Consider the following 26,675-nt stretch of genomic DNA (forward strand, 5'->3'; position numbering starts at 1 on the left):
CGTCAGGGCGAGGGCAGCATTTGGTGTGTTTTTCCCCCCCGTTGCTCAGATCTTTGTACATCGAGTCCCTTCGGACCCTGGCCATCTTTGATCTCCATATAAAATGGAAGATGGCCCGGGTGACTGCGACCACACAGGTTCTGGGAATAGGTCAGACCTGTGCCACATATAACAACTCTGACAGTGCCTCACACCTGATGACCAGGTTTTTTTTCCCCACGATAGAGAGCAACCGTAGCTTCCATCTGCCCAGTTTCTGCCTCACTTTCCTGATATGCTCCTCCTAAGAATTGGCGCACGCCCCAACCCCTCCGAACCAAATACCCAGCATCTTCTGGTGGTCAGTCCTGACGATGAAGAGGAACAAGGATTGGTTGGCCCAGTTCCCGAAGAGCACAGCCTCGCTCTTGCCTCGATTTACCTTGGCTTCTGAGGCCCATTCAAACTGGTCACATATACACATGAGTCTGTGCACAGACAGCGGATCTGAGCAGAAAACGGCGATGTCATCCATGTACCAGCAGGCCTTAACGTGTAGGCTCCCGCTGCCAGGAATAGTCACCCCTCTCAGGCTCACGTCCTTCCTGATGGATTTGGCAAATCGCTCCATGCAGCACACAAACAAGGCAGGAGAGAGAGGGCATCCCTGTCTGATTCCAGATCTGACTGGGAAGCTATCTGATGCCCACCCATTGATTGAGACTGCACTGACAATATTGGTATAGAGCAGTCTGATCCAATTACGGATTCCGTCCCTAAGGCCCATTTTGGAGAGAACATTTCTCATATACGTATGTGATATCCTGTCAAAGGCTTTCCTCTGGTCCAGGCTGATGAGGCAGGTGTCCAACCCCCTATCCTGCACATAGGCGATTGTATCCCTGAGGAGTGCGAGACTCTTGGCGATCTTCCTGCCCAGTACAGCACAGGTTTGGTCATGGTGGATCACCGATCCCAGAGCAGACCTGACCCGGTTGGTGATGACCTTTGACAAAATTTTGTAATCCACATTCAATAGTGAGATTGGTCTCCAATTTCTGATTTCCTCCCTCTCCCCCTTCCGCTTGTAGATGAGGCTGATGATGCCTTTCCTCATGGATTCACTCATGGTAACTGCCAGAATCATACTGACATACATCTCAAGCAGGTCCTGGCCAATCAAGTCCCACGGAATAGAGCTCGACCAGTAAGCCGTCGCTTCTGGGAGTTTTATTCTTTTCGAAGGACTCGTTGGCCTTGGTCAGCTCATCCAGAGAAAGCCGCTGGTCCAGCCTCTCCTGTGTTCTGTCATCTAAGATCTCCGTGATAGAGGACAGGAACAACTGGGAGGCTGCGCTGTCAGTTGGCTTAGAGTCGTACAGACTGGCATAGAAGGATTTGCTGATCCTCATGACATCAGCCTGAGATAACATCATCTTCCTTCAGGCTGCTGAGCACTGAGCTCTCTTTGTGCACCTTCTGGAAGAAACGTGAGCACGTCTCGTCCTGCTCCACGGAGCAGACACTGGACCGGAAGATTATCTTGGAGGCCTCCGAAGCAAAGAGCGAGGCTTGCTGGCCCTTCACCTCCTGGAGGACCTCCGTGACATTGACCCCCATCATCTGCAGCAGGAGCAGGTTCTGTATACTTTCCTGGAGTTTGGACTGTTTTCCTCACTTCTCTCTCGCCTCCTGAACACCTTTGAGTGATGATTTCCACTAGCTCTGATGACTCGAAGCAAACCCAGGTCCCTGTGAGGCACTGAACCCACAGCACTCCAGCAGAATCTTTAGCGCTTAAAGTGTTGGTGATGTAATTGCGTTACAGCCAACACATGTTTTAAAAGATTGTGCTTGAGAAACAATGTCCCCAATTCGGCAATCACATTACATTTGCATTAACAAAACACGCATTATAGCTGAATGGTCTATAGCGCCTTTAACATAGTCAAATATCCTAAAGCACTTCACAGTAGCATTATCAGAAAAAACCCTCAAATTTTAAGGAGCATCTTGAAGGAGAGACAGGCAAGAAGATGGAGATAGTTAAGGGGCAAGATCGCAAGTTTGCAACTGAGTCAATGAAAGGCTTCAACGGTAATCTGAAGGAAATTAGGGATGCACAAGAGCCCAGAGTTGGGGGAATGTAAAGCTTTTGGAAGTTTGCAGGTCCGAAGAGGTTTAGGTAGATAAAGAGGGGTTGGGCCACAGGGAAGTGAACAAAGGCAAGGACTGATTAGGGATAGTCAACATGGCTTTGTGCCTGGGAAATCATGTCTCACAAACTTGACTGAGTTTTTTGAGGAAGTAACAAAGAGGATTGATGAGGGCAGAGCGGTAGATGTGATCTATCTGGACTTCAGTAAGGTGTTCGACAAGGCTCCCCATGGGAGACTGGTTAGCAAGGTTAGATCTCACAGAACACAGGGAGAACCAGCCATTTGGATACAAAACTGGCTCAAAGGTAGAAGACAGAGGGTGGTGATGGAGGATTGTTTTTCAGACTGGAGGCCTGTGACCAGTGGAGTTCTACAAGGATCGGTGCTGGGTCCTCTACTTTTTGTCATTTACATAAATGATTTGGATGCGAGCATAAGAGGTACAGTTAGTAAGTTTGCTGATGACACCAAAATTAGAGTTGTAGTGGACAGCAAAGAGGGTTACCTCAGATTACAACAGGATCTTGATCAGATGGACCAGTGGGCTGAGAAGTGGCAGATGGAGTTTAATTCAGATAAATGTGAGGTGCTGCATTATGGGAAAACAAATCTTTGCAGGACTTATACACTTAATGGTAAGGTCCTAGGGAGTGTTGCTGAACAAAGAGACCTTGGAGTGCAGGTTCATAGTTCCTTGAAAGTGGAGTCACAGGTAGATAGGATAGTAAAGAATGCGTTTGGTATGCTTTCCTTTATTGGTCAGAGTATTGAGTACAGGAGTTGGGAGGTCATGTTGTGTCTGTACAGGACATTGGTTAGGCCACTGTTGGAATATTCCGTGTAATTCTAGTCTCCTTCCTATCGGAAAGAAGTTGTGAAACTTGAAAGGGTTGGAGGATTTGAGATAATGGGAGGCTGAACAGGCTGGGGCTGTTTTCCCTGGAGCGGTGGAGGCTGAGGGGTCACCTTATAGAGGTTTACAAAATTATGAGGGGTAAATAGGCAAAGTCTTTTCCCTTGGGTGGGGGAGTCCCGAACTAGAGGGCATAGGTTTAGAGTGAGTGGGGAAAGATATAAGAGAGACCTACGGGGCAACTTTTTCACGCAGAGGGTGGTACGTGTACAGAATGAGCTGCCAGAGGATGTGGTGGAGGCTGGTACAATTGCAACATTTAAAAGGCATTTGGATGGGTATATGAATAGGAAGGGTTTGGAGGGATATGGGCTGGGTAGTGGCAGGTGGGGCTAGATTGGGTTGGGAGATCTGGTCGGCATGGACGGGTTGTACCAAAGGGTCTGTTTCCATGCTGTACATCTCTATGACTCTAAAAAGATAAGGATAGCAAAGATTTGAAGGTTTATCAAAAGTTCAAGTTTATCAAAAGTGAACAATGGGAGGATGACCCAGAAAGCAATGGAAGAGATGGGTCTAAAAATGACAAATGCACAGATCAGAGTTTTTCCAGTAGATGGGCCAGGTATGAGAAATTTTATAACAGTGAAAGTAAGAGATTTAAGGGAAATGGGACCAGAGGCGTGGCCAAATGTATCATTAAAGCATTATGAACAGAATAGCTAAGCTTTAGACAATGACCAAGGAGAGGGGATGGATCAGGTGGCCAGGTAATGGAGTTTATGGTTACAGTAGAGGAAAGAAAAGGTGATTTGTGAGGATAAGATATTCTCAGAGGTACAGTCTATCTATTTTAAGTGGCCATTAGTGCACTTGGAACTCTAAATGGGTCCTAACCAGAACTTGGTACTCTGCTATCATGCCATTCTGTACAGAGTTCTGGTTAGGACCCATTTAGAGTTCCACCCCTTCATCTTCCAGTGCCCTTACTTTTAAGTACAGCTTTTACTGATTTTTACACTTTGCTGTTCTCAGCATTCAGAAAACAGTCCAATACAGATGTCTTAATAGTAGAGTGGCCGATTATTCTTTCTCACTGCTACAATTTTGCTCACTCAATTTATCAACTTCGTACTGGATTAGTGGTGCTGGAAGAGCACAGCAGTTCAGGCAGCATCCAACGAGCAGCGAAATCGACGTTTCGGGCAAAAGCCCTTCATCAGGAATGACTAATCCAGTATTTGGTTTTCAGCATCTGCAGTCATTGTTTTTACCTTATCAACTTCGTAACCCATATATAATCCATTATACTGTCTAACCTGATGACATCTACTCCATTATCTAATTTATTGATAGAAAAAAATTAGAATTTAAGGCTTTAAATCATCAAAAGGCAATGCTAGTTGTATCTTCCCAATCTTATCACATACCTGCTATCTCTACTCTCTGCTTCCTACATCAAACCAATATTTTACCCACATCAAAGTATTGTCTCCAAATTTCTGAGCTCTTATTTTTGATAACAGTCTTATATTTAGAATCACAGTGAGTGCCTTCTGGACATCCATCTTAAATACTGAGTGCTAATCCAGCATTATTACCACAACGCCACAACCTTGTCTCAAGTCAGAAACATGATGCATGAGTGCAACTCCAACAGCATGCAAGAAACTTGACAGCAATCAAGAAAAAAAACAGCTAGCTTAATTATCACCTTTACTAACAACTTCAGCATTCACTCCCTCCGTAGCAGAGTGATTATATTGGTTGCTTCTGAGGCACAGAGCCCAAATGGGCAGGAGGATGGTATGCTCTTTACAAGCTCATCAAGAAGCTCCAGCAATTGGTATCAACCTAGAATAACAATTTTTTTTTTGTTCATTTGTCACACTTCCAGTGGAGTTACATCATGAGTCAAACAGAACCTACAAAGAAATCTACTTTCCTGCAAAAACCTTTTGGAAGAGAGGAAAGTTCAATCTGTACGATCTTTCCCTCTCAGCTCAGATATCCTTGGAAATCTTCATGAACCTTTTTCAGTGTTTCTATATCCTTTTTCACAAGATGGACACCAGACAATTTATAGCTTACCAATCTTACCACAGGTCCGAATAGGTTTAACATAACTTCTCTTGCATTTTAATGGCATCATTAGCATTAGATTCATTGCTGATTTACTTTTAATTGTCTTCATAAACTGAATCAAGATATTTAGTGATCTGGATGTAGGGTTGCTCACTAAGCTGGAAGCTGAAACAAACCTTCCAGCTCAGCGAGCAAACCTACATCCAGAACCTCAACCTGAGCTACAAATCTTCTCAAAACATTTAGTGATCTGCATTTCTGCATGTCTAGATGCTACTGTTCTTTTATCCCATACAAAAACCTTCTTTTCGAGGAGATAGTGTATGTGATATTCCCTTTAAACCGTGGGCTTGTCCTTTTAAGTGGTGGACATCACAGGTTTGGAAAAAGCCGCGAAAGAGAGCTCAATGATTTCCTGCAAAGCAATATAGATAGCTCACACTGCAGCCACACATAGAAAGGGGATGATTAGAAAGGTTGCTTTCCCAAGTTAGGTAGTGGGTAACTTGTTTGTTTTTCATAGAAAGAAAGGTTTTTTCAAAGAATGGTGGTAGCAGCATTTTTATTGCATTAGGGAGAATATTCTTCAGTGTTAAAGGGGCAAGTGGTTTGATCTAAGCATAATAGTAGCCTTCACCATTCCAGAAATTAAACCAAATTAAGAAAGAAGAAATAAGTCATGTATTTATATATTCTTTGCTTTTTCACAACCCTATTATATCTCATGCATGCGAACTAATTAATTACATTTGAAGTGCAGTCACTGTCATGATGTCAGTACACGAGCCAACTTATGCAGAGGAAGATCCCTCAAACAATAATGGGCCAGGTCAAAGTCAATCAAGTAATCTGTTTTTAGATGTCGTTGGGGGTAATTACTGGAAACAACATAGAAAAGCTCTCATTTTCTACTCGTACTATTGCCATTGGAGCATTTATGTTGTTCAGTTGAGAGGACAAGTAGACTTTTCCTCTGAATATCAGCACCTCTGACAGGCCAGTACTTCCTTAGCATTGCCCTGGAGTGCCAGGCTAGATTTTGCATTTAAGTTGTTGGAATGGAGCTTGAACCCATAACATTCTGACTCAAAGGTGAGAGTACTACTACTGAGCCAAGACGCAGTGCCAAACAATTTCCAGAGATTTTTTTGATCCACAACTCCTCCAGAAAATAAACTTCCTGCCTTCATCATTTGTATCAGTAATTACCAATCATGCCAGTGTTGCAAGCTACACTTGAGGTTTTGCTTTGCTGAAATAAAAATGATTGAATAGTGACTAAACTTGAAACTGTAAAAGTGTGAAATAATTATGTACCACTGCAATTTCAGTTTATGTATGTTTTCTCATTGCAGTTGAATTCATGCTGTCACCCTATGGAGAGGCAAAACTGTGCACAGCTTCTGCTTTTTTTTTAAAGATTCACATCTATGATTCTGAGCCACTTAAGATTCAACACCAACGGTTCAGGCCAGCAGTGTCTGAATTAAGACATATAACTCAGATTGCAGTTTAGGATTCTTCAAGGCAAGAATTGACATCGACTTTGACAGGTCTTTTACTGAAGGTACTATGCTTCAGGATTATACCATGACAAAAATAAGAATCCATTGCAAAATGCAGCATACTGCAGAACAAAGCATTGGCAAGGTATTCGCCTCACAGCAAGCATTCAACATACAGCAACATATGAAATATTGTTAAATATGATGATGGTTTAAAGATCTTTCACTTGCAGCTCAATCCTCCCAAATCATCACCAGCAATATTAACCTTTAATTGATTTAATACTGAAATGTAAATGTCTATAGCATGTTCACTTGTATAAAGAGGAAAGCAGGACTGTTAATGCAAAATTTCCTATGGCTGACACTAACCTTCTGTTCCAAAAGCAGTGTGTTTGTTGGTATTGCTGCAAAAGCCTTATAACTTGACTTGATCTTGTACTGCAGAAGAAGTGAGGAAATAATCAAAAAATGAACAAGCAGGGAAAATGAGCAATGCAGTAAAATTAGCAGTAAAAAAAGTTTTATTACTGAATAGAGATGATAAACTAAGATTATAATTTGAAGAGAATTTAAATGAAAGGGCTTCTACATGTGATAATAACTATCTTTTGTAATCCTGCAAAAAATTCATCTTAATGGTCATTAACATTGGTTTCAATTTGAAATGCAGTATTTCAATGGTTAAAATGAGCAGTATCCTAAAGTTTCCTGACCTTATACATTGAACTAATAAAGATGCAAGGAGTGATGTTGTTCTGCAGATTTACTTTGCAGTATATTTAATAAAAACAGTCAAAGTTTCCAATAAACTGAAGCAGAGTTTAAGGGTTGACAGGCAAACCAGATCTACCCAGAAATCTCAAACACAATATCCTATTGTGAAGAACTTTTTATTTACAAAAAAAATCTCTTATTAAACTTTTATTGCAATCTCATTGTCCACCAAATGTACAAACTCTAAATAATAAAAAAAATGTTTTAGTATATGCTGTTCAATTTAATCACCTTAGGTATGAAGTCTTGACAGAATGGAATTCTAACAAAGCTGTTTATTACAACTTGATTATTTCAGTTATTAAAAAGGTTTCTTTGGAAAAAGTCCACAAGTATATTGTTTCTCCTGCACATCTTAGTTACCTTTCTACCAGGTCACACACTATGTTGTAGGGTTTGCAAAAACAAAATCTGCTCCTGGGAGATCTGTAATTTGCCCTAAACAGAGTGACCTCTGTGCAGGAAGACTACTTCATTGAGACTAGCAACTCGATGGGAAAATGTATGTACAGGTATAAATATAAGAAATCATTTCATCATTTAACACATTACGAATTATTGTCTTGCATTATCTAAATTCTCCAATAATTCTCTAGTGAAGCTAAATACTCCAAAGGAGGAGCGTAAAGTAAAACTTGTCCATGGTAGTGCATTTAAGTTGCTATAAAAAAAAGTCAAGAGAAATAATTTTAACAGATTTTCAAAGCAATTTTTAGAACCTCACCTAAGGTTTTGCAGTTATGCTAAAAGAGCTGAAATGCTTATTTTATAACAGATTGCCATTAAGCATTTTCTGAGCCTCAGAAATCTGCATTTAACACAATAAAGAATTGATCAAGATGTCTCAAAACCCAGATAGCAGTTCTAGCAAAATTAAAAACAATGAATAATGCTAAGAAGAAGAGGTAGAGTCGTCACATAAATAGATTCAAGGAACATCAACTATTTCATGCAGGTTACTTCAATTAGTAAAGCCAAAGTATCAAATGGTCATTCCAAGTGAAGAACCATTATCTAGAACATGCAAAAGAAGGAGACATAAAATACCTTTTGTGGTTTCTTTGGCTCAATCTCAGTAGAATAGGATAAAGATTGTGCTGGAGACTTTGTACCAGACCTTGAGAAATGTGATGGTGGAGGAGGGGATTGGGTTGAACTAGATGTTGTTATTTCAAGTCGTGGGTTAGAGAGCTGTGCTGTAGGGTGAGCTGGATTGATAACATTAGCATTGGATCTAGAGAAAGGAGAAAGGTGCAACGATAACTGTCCTGGGCTAGATGGTCTTTGTGAGAAAGAATAATTTGGAATATGGGAATGGGAGCTCAATCCTAATGATGAAGAGTGAGGCACAATTTGATTTTGGGTAGAAGAAACAGAAATCGATCTTGGTGTAGACAAAACAGAATTTACATTCAATGGAGTAGGAGTGAGGGAACCAGACTGTGGTGAGGAGTTAACTTGAGTGGATGAAGAAGACATGGAGGCTGTGGAAGATGGAACAGACTGTTCTGATATAGAAGAAATATTGTAGGGTTTTGCAGTAGGAGAAAGGGAAGAAATCTTTGGAGCAACAGACAGTGTGTCAATTTCTTCAGGATAGTAATTGAAGCTTGAATAATGAGGTGTGGGGGAAATTTTACTGGATCCTTCAGAGGGTAAAGTAAGATCTGATAAAGGAGGCTCTATCTTTTGCACTGGGGAGAATGAACTAATTGGTGAAAAACGATATGAAGTAAATTGCCCTGTGCTGGGAGGAAGTAGTCCATGTCTTGGGAAGGGACAATGGGGTAAGGTAGGGGGCTTTGTAGCATGTGACAATGATATCATTGTGGGTGTAGACTTGCTCAGCCTTGAGTAATTAGCATAATGTTTTATGGATGAGAAACTGGGTAAAGTTTCCGTTGACTCCTTGGAAGTGTTGCCATGTTTTTGAGATAAAGGTGTAAATGAGCAATGAAGAGTACTTTTTCCAGGCTCTTGGGATGAAAGAGTGGTTAAGGATCTTGAGGAGATTGAAGAAACTCCTGCAAATTTTCCAGAAGAATATGGCAGAGACGTCAGAGGAGTGGGGGAAAATGTTTTAGCTTTTGGACAGGAAGGTGATACTTGTAGAGTAGTAGAAACTGGAAATTTTCTAGGTGATTGTGAACCAATGGCAATCAGGGATGTTGTGGAAGAAACTGGTTTTGATTGTTCCGAGGAGTTGGGTGACACAGAAGGCCGCTTTCCAGACCTTAAAATTGAAGTCAATAATGACAACTGAGTTGGAGGAGATGGTACTACTGTGGATTTTGCTGCAGTCACGTGCGTTGAAGCTTGACTGGAAGAATGAAGAATTCTAGGTGAATGGCATGAAACTCCCCAGGTATTGGAAGAATGTGTATTCTGGTTTGAAGAATGAAGTGATGACTGCATGTGAGTTGAAGAGCATATGGTGGATTGTGAAGAAGGCAAAGTTGAGGAGGACCAGGTTGGAGAAGACTGCAAATCACTACAGCTCAGAAAGTGTAATGGGGATTGGGGATAGGAAGGTGAAATGGTTTTAGACTTCATAAAGGAAGCGCTGAATGGGAAAAGGGAGGTGGTATTAAGGGCTGATGGCAAAGAGTTCGAAGATATAAAGGAGGTTTCCAAAGAAGTGAAAACAGTGGACCGAGGGAAACTAGAAGATTTCTTTTCTAAGTTTGAGTTGGTGGGAAAACAGAACGAAGATTTATTTAACAAAGTTGAACTGCAAATACGTCGCGTATCAGCTGCAGAGGAATCACCATTCTCAGTTGTGGAGGTTAATGGTTGAGTAATGACGTTATCAGGTGTACAAGAGGAAGTGCTTGACTGTAAAAGGCAAAAATAAAAGGAGAAAGTAAGTAAAAGATCCAATGTGGTAATGAAAGGTTAACAACATATACTGTGGATTATCAGGTCATTTGCAGCTGAGATTTTCTTTTTACATTTGTTTTAGCCATTACTCCTTATTGTTATTTGATTTCATTTCATTAATTCTCAAGTTGTGATCTGTGGCATGACTGCATTTAGTGCACATTCTTAGTTATGCTGAGAAAGTGATAGGGGATATTTTGACCCATTTAACACTGACCTTCACAAATAAGGGGCATGGTACAGCACTTTAGAGAGCACTTAGGTATCAGAATGCAGCCAGACTGGTGTTATACCTTAAAGTGTTCCTTCCTTAAAGGGCAATAGTGAACTAGTTGGATTTTCATGACATTCTGACAGCTTCAAGATTACGTTTACTCATACTAACCTCTCATTTCCAAATTTGTTTTTAAACCAAATTCAATGTTGCAAACTGGTTTAGTAGAATTTAAATATGGATTCCCTGAACCCTCACATTAAGTCAGTCATTTGGATTTCTCATCTGTGCATTATTGGATAGGTGTACCAACTTAAAATAGAGATTGACAGTTCCAAATACACTGCGTAGTAAGATGACAGCCTGGTAGAATTATGTTCAAAAAAATGTTCATTTGAGCAAAGCACACGTCAATTGTTATTGTGTTGTTTCAGGTAAAATATAGAAATTCAGCACTGTTTTAAGCATATAATCAATATTACTTTGACACCAACAAGCAATAATCACTTTGTAATTATCCATTTCTGACCATAAAAGTAATTAAATCTGTCAATTCACTCAATGTGCTCCTTATTTGCCCCATAAATATTACAAAACAATTCCCTTCAGCATTTTCTTTTCTCCTACACAAACTTTAATGATAGCCACTCATGTCAAGTACCCATTTGACACAGTATTATTTTTGAAGAAATTGAAGTCTTCTCAGGTCAGTTTGACAATTCTAATTAGCAATGTCTTATGACTGCATTGGGAAGAGTGCCTCACTGCTCCACAATCTATCACCAAATGTATAAAATCCCAGTGAGACCATCAAAACGATCAGTGTGTCTAACTGACTGCTACTCAGGACAAATGTAATTTACATCATGTTTTGTAACAGAAAATTAAATATTTATTATAAAACATTTAATTTAGCAAGAAAAGGGATTTCTGATCTACCATAATGCTACTTAAACTATACTCCTTCAAAACCCACAAATCCATTTACACACAATCATGGTCAAGATAGAAAAATGCTTAGCACATATACTCTGGATGGAAAAATATTTCCATGGTACTCTCAGCTTCTTAACACACTGCAGCTCAACCAGAAGGCTGGTGTCAAGCAGAATTTTCTCAATTTAAAACATTCTCAATGCTGCTCCATCTCGAATTCACCTCTCACAGATTCAAAAAGTAGCATTGTACCTCACAGCTCATCAATATGCAAAGTTAAAAATCACACAACACCAAGTTATAGTCCAACAGGTTTATTTGGAAGCACTAGCTTTCGGAACACTGCTCCTTCATCAGGTGGCTGTGGAGTATAAGATTGTAAAACACAGAATTTATAGCAAAAGTTTACAGTGTGATGCAACTGAAATTATATATTGAAAAAGACCTGGATTTCTTTTTAAGTCTCTCAACTTTTAGAATGACCATGTTCGTTTCAGTTCTTTCATATGTAAATCCCAGAACTTCTTTGTAAAAGTTACATTCTCAAGTGAACTTTAACAAAAAGTGACACGTCAGCCCAGATAATGCACTGAAGGTGTGAGGTGCCCTGTCTGAGCCCCAATGTTCACACTGATTCTAATCTAAAAAAGGGAATGACAGAATCTTACATGGATTTATGCAGTTTTTGGGCAAAATAAAATGTAATTCTGCAAGTACAAATTCACCCCACAAACTTAAATGTGGGTGTGTGCGTGGGAGGGAATGAGTGTCTATGAGAGAGTATGTGTATGTGCACGTGTGTGAGTGTAATTGTAATGGGGTATACGTCTTTGAGAGCGTGCGTGTCTGGGTGTGAGTGTGGTAGTGTATGTGCTAGCGTATGAGAGAGAACTTGTGCGTGAGAGTACGACAGGGTCACCTGTAGTGTGACATGAACCCAAGGCCCCAGTTGAGGCCATCCCTATGGGTACCGAGCTTGGCTATCAGCCTCTGCTCATCCACTTTGCACTGTTGCCTCACCCAAAATCCACCTTGGAAGATGGTCACCCGAAGGTCCAAGGTCAAATATCCTGGACCACTGAAGTTTTCTCCAACTGGGAGGGAACACCCCTGTCTGTTGATTGGTGTGTGGTGTCCATTCATCTGTTGCCGTAGCCTCTGCTTGATCTCGCCAATGTACCATGCCTCAGAGCATCCTTGTTTGCAGCATATGAGATTGACAATGTTGGCCAAGTCACATGAGTACCAACTACATACATGGTGAGTGAGTGGTGTCTCCAAGACTAATGGTGGTATCCGTGTCGACACTATGACACGTCTTGCAGCATCTGCTGTGACAAGGTTGTATGGTGTTGTCCTGAAAGCCGGGCTGTTTGCTACGAACAATGATCTGTTTGAGGTTTGGTGGTTGTTTAAAGATGAGAAGTGGAGGCGCGGGGAAGGTCTTGACAAGGTGCTCATCGGCATTGATAATGTGTTGCAGGCTGCGAAGAACTTCGCAGTTTTTCGGCTTCTGGGATGTACTGGTCAACGAAGGGTACCCTGAAGGTTGCAGCTCGTGTCTGTCTCCTGAGAAGGTCATTTTGGTTTCTCGCAGTGCCATGTCAGAACTGGTGGTCGATGATTTGAACATCGTACCACGTTCTTATGAGGTCATCCTTGCGTACTTCCAAGAATGAGAATGTATCTTTTTAAAAAGGTTCTGGGAATTACATTTGAAAGAACTGAAATAAACATGGTCATTCTAAAAGATGAAAGACTTAACAAACAATCCAGTTCTTTTTCAATTTCAGTTGCATCAAATTGTAAACTTTTGCTATTAATTCTGTGTCTTACACAACCACCTGATGAAGGAGCAGCACTCCGAAAACTAGTGCTTCCAAATAAACCTGTTGACCTATAACCTGGTCTTGCGTGATTTTTAACGTTGTCCACCCCAGTCCAACACCAGCACCTCCAAATCATCAATATGCAACACTTAATTTTTGAGCTGCAAAACTCTCCTATTTCAGTTACAGAAGACCAACTTTCATTTCAGTTTATACTGTAGTTTCAAAAAGAAAATATACAGTCTCTTACAAATGCTTGTACTCTTTACTATAAAGTGATTTGAGTTCTGTGCTCCTTGGCTCTGATCAAAGTCAAGAGAAGTTACATGAAGCCTGCATTGTCTCCCAACTAGGCTGGAGACATTTGTCAAGTTTATGGCATCTAACCACAATGGACAACAGCAACTATCAAAGTATGTTTGCCCAAACAAACAATGCAGCCTTACAACAGGTTGAAGCTTCAAAGCAAACTGCATCAGCAACAATGGACTGATTCATACTTGCAATGTTCTTCAAAGAGTCCCCCATGAAGTCTTAGCACATAGAAGTGCTAAAGTGGTTTCTATCAGCACCCCGCTTCCTACTCTGTGAAAACAACTATGTTCCCACATTGCTCCCTAGTGGCCAGATTTTCTCATCAGCAGAAATCTGAAAATTGCTTACACTTTCATTCAAAAAATACACAAGGAGGGGAAAGATAGAAAATACCAAGAGTCAGTCTTCATAAGACAAAATATACATACACAAATATTATTGTTTTCTTCACCCCTTAAGACAAAATACTGCCTTCACTGATTAGAATGAGAATGCTTTCCTTTAAAGTTGATATTGTAATGATTTGATTGTTTTCAATCTCAAAGAATAAAATTTGGGCAAAATTGAAGAGAAAAATCAAAAGAATTGAAAAAAAAGTTTAGTCAATGGGTTTTTTTTTCAAATGGTAAGACCTTTCAAAAAGCTTATGTAAAAGGAAATGATGCAATTGCACGTATGCAAGGAGTTCACTGCCCTCTTCAAGTGAAAATAAATCTGTTGACAGCTTCTTAATTTACCACATACATTTACATTTACCAATAAAAAAGTTATGTATGATAAATTATGAATTTTAAATTCTTAATTTTACAGATATAATTGGACAAATTAATCCATTGGATTTTCAATGAATTTTTCGTCAACTGACAATGTTGTTCATGTCCATGTGAGTATTGATGGTACAGCAATAAATTCTACAGTTTTGAAAATTAAACCACAGCTTGGTAACAATTTGGATTAAATTTGGCAAGACACATTGCAACTGTGTAAGACTTTGGTCAAGCCACATTTGGGATATTGTGTGCAGTTCTGGTTGCCGTGCAATAGAATATGAAGGCTTCGGAGGGGGTACAGAAGAGGTTTACCAGGATCTTGTCTGGATTGTATTGTGTTACCTATAAGTAGAGATTGAACAAACTTGGATAGCTTTCACTAGAGCTTCGGAGGCTAAGAGGTGACCTGATAGAAGTATATAAAACTTTGAGGGGCATGGATAGGGTGGATAGTTGACATATCTTTCCCAGGGTAGCAATGTCAAATACTAGGGTCATAGGTTGAAGATGAGATGGGGTAAGTTCAAAGATGTGCGAGGAACGAAAAAGTTTTGTTTTACACAGAGGGGGAGGTGGTAAGAGCAGATACGATAGAGAAATTTAAGAGGCATTCAGACAGACAGACAGACACAAACAGGTAGAGAATAGAAGATTAGAATAGAATACAGACTAGAATTGCATCATTGTCAGTACCAACGTGGTGCTTATTCCAGTGCTGTACTGATCTAGGTTCTATATACTATGTTCACAATACTTGGTTTTAAAAGATCAGACCTTAACCATTTAAACCATTTATTATTTTCCATGGCTTCTGAATGAGAGATACAGAAGTTACCTCCATAAAGATTATAAGCACTTCTGCCTTTGATGTGAAAACACCTTTTTAAAACTACAAAACATGGCCATAATTGTTCTGGAAATTAAATTTGATAAAATAAGTCAATACCAGTTGCTATTCCAAGCACTCAAAGGAAAGTGTAGAAGAAAAATATAGACTCCTGTACACTGATCAAATTTATCAATTTCAACAAAAACAAAACTTTCAAATTTATACAGTTTCACAGCATGAGAAAAAGTATTATTTAGTGGATAAAAATCACCCTCCCCCTCATTGTTGGCACTAAATAACTTATCCCATTCTGCTTCTTGAGTGGCATGATGGTAAGGATCATGATCATCATCTTCAATGCAATCACATGGGAATCAGTCATATCATTTCACAAATATTCATCTTTAGCGCCAACAAATACATCGGATATTTCACATTTCTTGAATAATTGCACAACAATCTCTACCCTGGTTTCATCCCAGATGCCTACAACCCATTCACACAGGACTGGTAATGTCAGACCCCATCTGCTGCCTCCCCTGGTGAATGTCGTCATTCTTCCAATCATCAAATCATTTTCATTCTCATTTTCTCATTCTAACTTTGAAGAGTTTGTTTAGAGAGAGAATTTTGTTTTGCAACCGATTTCACAGTGACATCTAGCAGAAACTGGTGACAAGCTAATTCCATTTCAGCTGTTTATAATCAAACATGATAAAAAAGGCATATGTCCCCCATGATGTGTCAGCCACTCAAATCATGAGAAACGTTGGACAGAAAATAGCATTAAGACAGATAGTTGATCAAAGCTGGTTAGTCCACCAGGAATCACTGCAACACTGTTTTGCAATCTAACTTCAGCAACAATATCATCAAGGAGGTTTGATCTAAACTTGTCCCAAATGAGAACTTTTTGTTTATGCAATGATTTTAATTGAAACTTAAACATTACTCAGCCATAATTTCTGTTGTTTATCATGAATATGGACAACTACTCCTTTTGGGAAAAATAATCTGTTGAATACCAGAAATATAAGACAGCATATTGGTAAACCTTTTATTTTCATGGTCAGCTGTCTTCACTAACAGTATCTAGCAAATCAAAATGTCTGAGAATCCCTTTCGCATTTTCAAGATAGACTAATCTGCATTTATTATTTTGTCAACATTTGATCATAAACTGCTGAAAACGCCTATCAACAAGTTGTACTGGGAGTCTGAAATCTTACTCTTCAGTCCTGGTACAAAATTGTTTCTCTTCAAACCTAGTACAACATCCAGAGCTGGTACTGAAATCTACAATGCCTATTTTTCTTCCTTGTTTCTTACGATAATTTGGATAGATCCTTGAGACAGAGGTCATTCAGGCGAGTTCCATTCACGTATTTTGAAGCTCATCTTTCAACTGCAGCCACATGCCAAGCTTCCCTTTTAGCATCTACCTAAGCTTTACTTAAACCTTCCTGTAATTTCTAATACTATTCTCCAATATCTTGAATGTTCCAGCTGCTTCACAATTATTTGTCTGCTCTGTAATCTACCATGTCTAGATTTGAGTCTCAGATTTTATAGCATGAAAAAGGCCCTCTGGCCCATAGTGTCCAAGCCAGTTATCAAACATCCATCTACTCATAACACATTTTCCAGCATTTGAACAGCATTCTGTTTCTGCTGTTCCTTCTTAATACCACATTGCCTCATTAGAGAACAGGATTGGCCAGAAAACAGCGCTTACCAATGAGATGGCAATCCTGACAACACAACTTGATGTGTGATAACACAAGGGGTTGACTAGATTAACTCAATAAAATAGGTGACAGCCATTCATTGGTTCTTTTCTAAAAACAGTGTTTGACCTAAGTCAAATTGTTTGGTTTAAAATTTAAAGAAAGCTTGGAAATTATTGGAACATTCTCCCTGAGAACAGCTCTACCAGAGTGCATTTAAATGGTGTGCTATTCTACAACTATAGGTGTGAAGCAGGGTGAGTTGACTTCAATGGTGAATGGGTGATAAGTGCAAAGAATTTGAATTTTTTTGGCCAGATTTTTAAAGTTGACATTTACATGAAATCAACAATTGTTCAAGTATATGTGGTAATATAAAGATAATTTTAATTGGTCCTGAATTTTACTAACTGTGCACATGTGATATTCTCACAAACCCACATTATGACACAATAATGATCAATGGTTATCAAAGTAATTTAAGCGCAGATTCAGAGGAGCCAAAATGAATTAGTTTTGAAAACTTGAAGCAAAGAGTGCAATTATTATTTCATTTTCTGTGGCATGAATACATTGCGAGTTTTAAAATTAGAATTAAAATAAATTAATATTTTGCTTCCAATATTGCTTTGCAAATATATGCAAATAATTACTAAAATTAATTAGCAAATATTTCACAAAATTCAAATCAATGAGAATATAATCCACGAGAATGCAATCAACAAACCCTGGTCAGTGACTCAATCTAGACAATGGCTTTCATTCAACAATTGGGCTAGGATCATGTAGCATAAACAGCAACCACTGAATCAGCTTTCCATTTTGTGAATGGCATGTGATTATATCATCTGGTATAATCAGTCATCTTGCATCTTACTGAACACTGCTTACAAATGCTGCTCAATTAAACTGAACTCAGGAAATGCAGTCATGGGAACATTTACTAAGTTTGAATTTATTTTGGACTCAAAATAAAAATCTAGCCCGGAAACTGATTTGTCAAATTGATTTGCCCAAATGGGCACCTACATTTCATTAGATTAGGGGAATTTAGCAGTACACACTGACCAACCAGGAGTTTTTCGTGTAATCATTAGGATGACTAAGAAACCTTTTTAATCATTCTCAAATAAAAGCTTCAAAGAGCTCTGCTAAATTCTTGCCAGCAGAGTCCACATGCCAAGAATACTATTTTTAATACTAATGAGCTAGTTTCTGGGATGGCAACATGTTTGGTTGTAACTCTTCAAATGGTATTGTACAGACTTTGTTCAATATAACAACAGCATTAACTAGAGCACTACCAAATGAAATCTGACATCAAACATTATAAGGAGTTGTACAAGCCAGTGGTCAAAAAATGAATCAAAAAGGAACTTTAGGGAAAGACCTAAAAAAGGAAAAGGAGCAGAGAAGGGGAGAGGGTTGGGGAGCAAATAGACTGTAGAAAGTCAGGAATACTCAACAGGCTAGAATTGGAGGAATACACAGATTTTACAGCATTATTGGGCTGGAGGAAGGTAAATACTTAGGGAGGGGTCAAAGCCATGGAGAGATTTAAAGACAGGGATGAGTATCTTTAAACAGATTTTCTGCCAGACTAAGCAACTAATATAAGTCTGTAGGCACAGAGGTGAGGGGTAACTAATAAATGGAGATCTATTTATTTGCTCACGGGAGGCAAGTGCTGTAAGCAAGGCCAGCATTAATTGCCCATGGGCTAGTGATGGCTAGCTACCTTTTTAAACCACAGCAGTCAATTTGAGTGTTTTTATTTTGAGTGTTGTGTACAAGGTCAAATTTGTGAAACATGCAAGGTAGGAGACAATCAGAACATTGGAATAGTCAAGTGACATTAGATGGCAGAGTTAGCAACTTGAATTGACTGCCAATCCGTGTCCTTCCCCAACTCTTCTAAAGGCACATAGATTCTGTTAAGGAGGGAGATTATGTCAGTAATCATCAGCTATGCAAAGTTATAAACTTCCACTTTAACACCCAAAACCTCTATTCAAAACCTAATATTTTAAATATGAACCAAATAATGCCCACTAAGCTGTGCACTGTCCACAAAGATAGTGATCAACACTGTGCAAGGTTCTAAATAATAGTCATTGAAATTGTGTACAGATGCCATGTTTTAGCCATTATCACTGTGCAAAGTCCCCAAATATTCATACTCTGTTCAAAAACATTCCTCATCTCACCTCTACCTCTTCTGCCAAACACCTTAAATAAATATCACATGCTTATTGTCCTTGCCATCAAACACACTGCACACAGCTGGATCAATTAAACCGACACATTCTTTTTCATAATTTCAAACATCTCTAAAACACTCCAGTTCAATTAAAATAAAGAGGCACAATTTGTTAATCCTAATTCACTGGACATAAATTCACAGTTTTTGTATCATTCTACTAAATCTTTCTAAATCTAGTAAGGTTCCAACAGCACAGACAAAACTAAGAAAGAGGAAATACTTAGGTAATATGAGCAGCTAGGAGCTAAATTTGCAACAGAACTCAGAATGGCACCAATCCCTGGATTATTCTTGGATCCATGAGCAAACTATCATAGGGTAAACAAGATTAGAATGTTAAATATGCAGCTCAAAGATTGAAATGGGAAAAATGGGTTTGGACTCGTGGAGCACTGATACCAGATCTGGGGAAGGAGGGAGCAGTATAATTTTGGGGGGGGGGTTGCTTCTGTAGAACCAGGCTGGGACCAGGTGGTATTCTGGTGAGTGATAGAGAGGGTTTGAAATGAAGCAGTGGGAGTAATGGATCAAGTAAGGGAACATGTGAAAAATTACACGGAGGAGACAAACCAAGAGACTAAGGTAACAATAAGCACAATGATAACTGGAACATGGCAGGAAAGCACGGAATATACAAACGGATGAGTGCACCCACAGGTAAATCCAGAAGTTGCAAAGATTATTTTAAAAGACAGAACTAAGGGCCTAGTATCTCAATATCTGTATTCACAACAAAGCTCAAACCAAAATATATGATCTAACAGCCATTACAGAGACAAAACTACAAAATAACAAAGACTGAGACTGGAATATTGGCAAACACACAATATTTTGGAAACTTGGAAAATATAATGGAATGACATGGCTAATTAAGGGTCTCATTAGTACAACAGTGATTTTTTACAGTCATTTGTTTCTCTCAGAAGATCATTAGTCTGTAATTCTCTTCCCCAAAAAGCAGTGGAAGCAGGCTGACTGAATATTTTTAAGGCTGAGCTCAATAAACTCTTGATTGACTTCGAGAATAAACAGAATATAGGAGGCCACGATCAAAAACCAAAGGAACTGGAGATGCTGGAAATCAGAAACGAAAACAAAAATTGTTGGAAAAAAATCAGCAGATCTGGCAGTATCTGTGGTGACATTTCAGAGAGGCCACAATCAGATGAACAGTGATCTCATCAAATGGTGAGCAGGCTTAAGAGACTGCACTTGCTCTAAACTTCAATTTTTATATGTACATGGAATGTACGCATCACTGGCAAGGCCAGTATTTATTGACCATTGTCAGTTGCCCTAAATTAAATGGCTTGCAAGGTCATTTCAGAGAGCGGTTAAGAGTCAACTATGTTTTTGTGGATCTGGAGCCACATGTAGGCCAGACCATGCAAGGATTGCAGATTTCCTTACTGAAAGGGCTTTACTGAGCAAAGTGGATTTTCCAACAATGGAGATCAGAGAGGTGCTAAACAAATATTTCTTATTGGTTTTCACTCAAGAAAGGGAGAATACTGTTGAGGAGAAGAATGAGATACGAGATATTAGACTAGAAAGGATTGAGGTTAGTAAGGAAGAGGTGTTACCAATTCTAGAAAGAGCGAAAGTAGACAAGTCCTCTGGACCGAATAGAATTTATCTGAGGATTCTCTGGGAAGCTAGGGAGGTGGTGTTGGAGCCTTTGGCTTTGATCTATGAGTCGTCATTATCTACAGGTTTAGTACCATAGGACTAGAGAATTGCAAATGTGGTGCTCTTGTTCAAGAAGGGCAGTAGAGATGACTGAGGTAATTATAGACCAGTGAGCCTTACGTCAGTTGTAGGAAAAGTTTTAGAAAGGATTATGAGAGATAGGATTTATAATCACCTAGCTAGCAACAACTTGATTGCAGATAGTCAACATTGTTTCGTCAAGGGCAGGTCATATCTCACAAACCTCATTGAGTTTTTTGAGAAAGTGTCCAAGCGTGTGGATGAGGGAAGGGCAGTTGACGTGGTGTACATAGACTTCAGTAAAGCCTTTGGTAAGGTTCCCCATGGTAGACTGTTGGAGAAAATGCAGAGGCATGGGATTAAGGGTGATTTAGCAGTTTGGATTAGAAACGGTCTTTCTGTAAGGCAGTTAGTGATGGTTGATGGAAAATATTCAGCTTGGAGTCCAGTTACTAGTGGTGTGCCATAAGGATCTGTTTTGGAACTGTTTGTCATTTTTATAAATGACATAGACGCAAGCATAGGTGGATGGGTTAGTAATTTTGCAGATAACACTAAAGACAGTGGGGTAGTTGACAGTGTGGAAGAATGTTGCAGGGGGACTTGGATAAACTGCAGAATTGGGCTGAGAGGTGGCAAATGGAGTTCAATGCAGATAAATGTGAGATGATGCACTTTGGGAAGAATAACAGGAAGGCAGAATACTGGGTTAATGGAAAGATTCTTGGTAGTGTGGATGTGCAGAGGGATCTTGGAGTCCACGTACATAAATCCCTGAAAGTTTCCACCCAGGTTGATAGTGCTGTTAAGAAGGCACACTGTGTTAGGTTTGATTGGTAGAGGGATTGAGTTCTGGAGCTGTAGTGTCATGCTGCAACTGTACAAAACGCTAGTGCGACTGCACTTGGAATATTGTGTACAGTTCTGGTCGCCCCATTACAGGAAGGATGTGGAAGCATTGGAAAAGGTGCAGAGGAGATTTACCAGGATGTTGCATGGTCTGGAGGGAAGGTCTTACGAGGAAAGGCTGAGACACTTGGGTCTGTTCTCATTGGAATGAAGAAGGCTAAGAGGGGATTTGATGGAGACATACAAAATGATCAGAGGATTAGATAGGGCAAACAGTGTTTTTGTTTCCTAGGATGATGACATCAGCTTGTACGAGGAGGCATAGTTAAAAATTGAGGGGTGATAGATTTAAGACAGATGTCAGAGGCGGGTTCTTTACTCAGTGGAATGCCCTGCCTGCCAATGTAGTTAACTCAGCCACATTAGGGAGATTTAAACAATGTTTGGATAAGCATATGAATGATGATGGGATAGTGTAGGGGGGTGGGCTTAGATTAGTTCACAGGTTGGCGCAACATCGAGGGCCGAAGGGCCTGTTCTGCGCTGTATTGTTCTATGTTCTACCCTGCTGATAATGCTAATCTGGTTGGTTACTATCCCTAGATATAGTCTGTATTCATTCTTAAATATAGCTTTTTCACTTTATCTAAATACTTGCTAATTTTAAAGATGTGTATTAAATTTCTGTGCACCAAGAAAAACAATGTCAGCCTCCCAATTTCCAATGTAAATCTCAGATACCTCTGTTCTTGCATCTTGTTTTAAATTGTACCATTAAATTTGAAGTGTCCTCACTTTTATTATCAAAACACATCAATTTGTAACTGGTCTATTGCCATGTGTCTGTCCATTTCACCAGTGCAGCTTCCTGAAATTTGTAACAATCTTCCACACTACTTACTACGTTTCCAAATTTGTATCATTTGTAAACCTGGAAATTAGGCTGTCTATACTTAAGTCAGGTCATGAACATAGATCCAAAAGAACAGTAGCCCTAATACTCACATTTTGGGGACATCACTTCAAACGTCCCCCCAGTCTGAAAGTTAACTATTCATCCAAATGTCCATTAACACAATGTGTTTTCTTAACCACTAACTACAACACCGTGCACAGTTCCCAAGCTCTGTTCTTTAACAACATGAGCTGTTTCCAGGCTCTGTCTGGTAACACTGAGCTCTGTCCATTAACACAAGGTGTGGTACCCAAGCTTCACCCATTAACATGGGATGCAGTTTCCAAGCTCCATTCGTGAATACAGGGTGTAGTTCCCAAGCTACAGCCATTAACACATGGTATAGTTCCCAAGCTCCACTAATGAATATAGGGTGTAGTTCCCAAGCTCCACTCATTAACACACCCATGTAGTTCCCAAGCTCCATCCATTAACACAGGGTGTAGTTCCCAAGCTCTATCCATTAACACACTGCCTATTTCTCAAGTTATATCCATTAACAATGTGTGCATTTCTCCAGCTCTGTTCACTAACAATATTTCCAGTAACTAAACATAGAAAATAGGACAAGGAGGAGGCCATTCACTCTTCAAACCTACTCCACCCTACATTATGATTGTGGCTTATCATCCAACTCAATGGCCTGGTCCCACCTTTCCTCATTGATCACGACAACCCCAAATGCTAGACCCAATTCCTTCTTGAAATCACACAATGTTTTGGCCTCGACTGCTTTCTGTAATACTGAATTCCATAGGTTTCCACTCTCTGGGTGAAGAAATTTCTTGTAATTTTAGGCATACTTCCCTCTATTAATTTAACCATTCATCACTGATTTCTATTTTGTCCATTACGTAATTGTCCACTAATGCTGATTTCTCAACTACAAACTCCAACACTTTGTACAGTTCCCAACTGTGTTCATTAATAACTTGCTCAATTTCCATGCTCCATCCACTAATACCGTGCGCAAGTTCTATCCGTTAACTGTATTATTCCCAAATAATCTTTGTTAAAACTGTGAGAAGTGTACAAACATGGGAATGATGGAGTTTAGTTAAAAAATAGAGGGAAAGGATGGTTGAAATATACAATAATATTTTAGCTGAAGATGAGGTTGCCAGTTAACTCAGCTCCAGAATAAATCCGGAGCATGAGAATGCATTTACTGCTAACCAAAAGAGGGATTGGTCAAGGAGAGATTGAAGAACAATACAGAAACCTATAATTAATCATGGAGTTAAAGAAAAAGTGGAACATTTGAATGTATAAAAAGGAATGATTTGATTAAAAATTAGTAACTGTCAGAGGATCCTGACCCTGTTTATTGTATTAAAATATTGAAATAAAAGCAGAACAAGAAATAAGGACTGAGTCAGCCTGTCATTTTAACTTGATTTAACTTAATGGAACTTAACTGACACTGTGGACAGTTCAAAAATGCCATACCTTTCCACGAATTATAGCTCCCAAGCAATACTGTGCATTTTCCACAGCTAATGCTTCAATCACTGCTCTTAGATACCAAATAGTTAAAGTTTTGAATTTTCAAAAAATCTTTCATGGGATAAGTGTTTTACTGGTGAAGCTTTTCATAAATGTTGAGCTGTCTTCTTGAGCCACTGAAGTCCTTGGGGTATAGGTACACACATAAAGCTGTTAGGAAGTTCCACAATTTTGACTCAGTGACAGCATATGAAATAGTTGAATATTCAATTTCATTTAAATGAAAACAACAGAACATAAATTAATAAAAATGTTATCTTGCCTGAAAGAATGGCTCTTGGACAGCCCTGTTCATTTTCTGCTCAGCATCTTGTAACATATGGGACTTTGATTCATATACTTCTAGCTCTTTTTGAATAGAGCCATTCTTGTCATCAACAAATGAATTTGGAGACAGACTTGACAAAGGTAATCTTTTTGTTGAAAGATCGACTTCTGCTTCATTTTCTCCTGAATAACAATCACTATCAGTTCCATACGAATCTGCTAAGAATACAAGTTCAGCTTTGAAAATCCCTTCTAATGATCCAGATTCTTCAGCGGATACATCCCCTCCCTTATTCGACCAGCTTTGGCTTATCTCCGCCTGTTGCACAGGAGTTCTTCTATCAATGGTATCTGTCATCGCAACATCAGCTGAGGGCAGTTCTTCAGTGATATGCAAAGGCTGCAAGAAAAGTTTTCAATAGATTGGTTTCTTTACCTCCTAGATTCAGATGATAATGTTTATGAGATAATGAATCCACAACACAGAACATTAACACATAAAAGATACATTTTAAAGGGGCTTCAGGACCAGGGAGGTGATAGAAGCAGATTCGACAGCAAAGTTTAAGAGGCACTTAGACAACCACAAGAACAGGTGGGGAATAGAGGAAGACAGAGTATGTGGAGGCAGGTGAGATTATATTAGAACTGAAACACCTATTAGTTACAGCCATTTGTGAATAAGCTCTAATCCTATTAAAAAGTCATATCAATAGTTATCTGAGAACATATAAAGTTAAAAATCACACAACACCAGGTTATAATACATCAGGTTTATTTGGAAGCACTAGCTTTAGAAGGACTGCCTCTTCATCAGGTGGTGGTTTTCATCACAACCACCTGGTGAAGAGGCAGCATCTCAAAAGCTAGTGCTTCCAAATAAACCTGTTGGATTAAAACCTGGTGTTGTGTGATTTTTAACTTTGTCCACCCCAGTCCAACACTAGCTCCCCTCAAATCATGAGAACTTGCAGTAATGTGATTTTCAACATTGTAAAACCATTTAAAATATGATAAATGCAGTTTGATAATTATTTTAGGAAAATAGTCACCCAATGTAGTGTAGGAGAAGATGATCTAAATATACATCAAGACAGCAAGGCTATGAAGGCATTGAGCATTGACTTGATACTCATTGTCATTAATATTAAGAGGGCAGCACAAACAATCTGTAAAAGGACTTCATAGTTTGCATTCTACTGGTGGAGGAAGTCACTTAATAACATCATCTGTTTAATGGAAGAAAAGAATGCATGTCAAAAATTATGATGTTACCTCATTCATTATTGAGGATGTTTTTTGTTGCTTTCTAGGACAAGGTGAGGATCTGGTGGTATTGATGACCTGAATGTGAACAGGAAGTCTTCGAACAGATGGTATAAATGTGAAAGCCAGGGGTTGAGCTGTTTCATTAACATGGACCTATGAATTTAATATATAAATAAAAAAGCAAATAATTTTTAAATTAGTTTTTCTGTCCTATCAAAGATGTTGACAGTGTCGATGATAACAATGAAGAACAGCAGATTATATGTTACTGAGATTTGTTTTTAATGGCTTTATGGCATTTTCTCATATCATAGCTAAAAGAAGTCAGCAAAATATCACATCTGATGGTGAATAAAGGACAGACACGATGCAAGCAAACATAGTCAATGTAACCTTCCCAATCGAAAATGAAGTACAAGAGAGACACTCAAAGAATAGAAAACTGATACAGTATTAAAAATGACAATAAGTAGTCAAAGAAAAGATCCAGATTTAAAAGTTCAAGAGCATTTGAGACAGAACAGGATTATGACTTCTAAAATTACTCTTATGAAACCCAAAATAAGAAATTAGTTTTCAACATTCAGCATATATATTTATTTATACGGGACACAAACATTTGTAGACACACCTTTTTGGATTTGCATTTTCCAATAGCATAGATTTTTATTATGAAAATCAATTACTTGGTAACAGCCATGGCATTGGGAAAGGTTGGTAAATCTTCATTCATTGTGTGTTGATGGATGAACAAAGGTTTATAAAATCATGAGGGGCATGGATAGGATAACTAGATAAAGTCTTTTCCCTAAAATGGGGGAGTCCAGAACTAAAGGGCATAGATTTAGGGCAAGATATAAAAAGGATTTCAGGGGCAACCTTTTCAAGCAGAGGGTGGTGTGTGTATGGAATGAGCTGCCAGAGGAAGTGGTGGAGGCTGGTACAATTGCAGCATTCAAAAGGCATTTGGATGGGTATATGAATAGGAAGGGTTTAGA

General features: G+C 39.1%; 1 protein-coding gene across 1 annotated transcript in view; it reads right to left on the bottom strand.

The window, feature by feature from the left end:
* The window catches only part of LOC140464758 (uncharacterized), a 215,700-nt gene that overhangs the window by 73,995 nt on the left and 115,030 nt on the right, over positions 1-26,675 (bottom strand). Inside the window, exons 10-13 of the mRNA XM_072560257.1 lie at positions 25,684-25,830; positions 24,404-24,808; positions 8,406-10,193; positions 6,954-7,022 (exon numbers count right to left, since the gene is read on the bottom strand). Of these exons, the coding sequence (XP_072416358.1) occupies positions 6,954-7,022; positions 8,406-10,193; positions 24,404-24,808; positions 25,684-25,830 (2,409 nt within the window). The remainder of the gene's footprint in view (positions 1-6,953; positions 7,023-8,405; positions 10,194-24,403; positions 24,809-25,683; positions 25,831-26,675) is intronic.

Source organism: Chiloscyllium punctatum, chromosome 3 (assembly GCF_047496795.1).
Source record: "Chiloscyllium punctatum isolate Juve2018m chromosome 3, sChiPun1.3, whole genome shotgun sequence".
In the NCBI taxonomy this organism is placed as follows: Eukaryota; Metazoa; Chordata; class Chondrichthyes; order Orectolobiformes; family Hemiscylliidae; genus Chiloscyllium; species Chiloscyllium punctatum.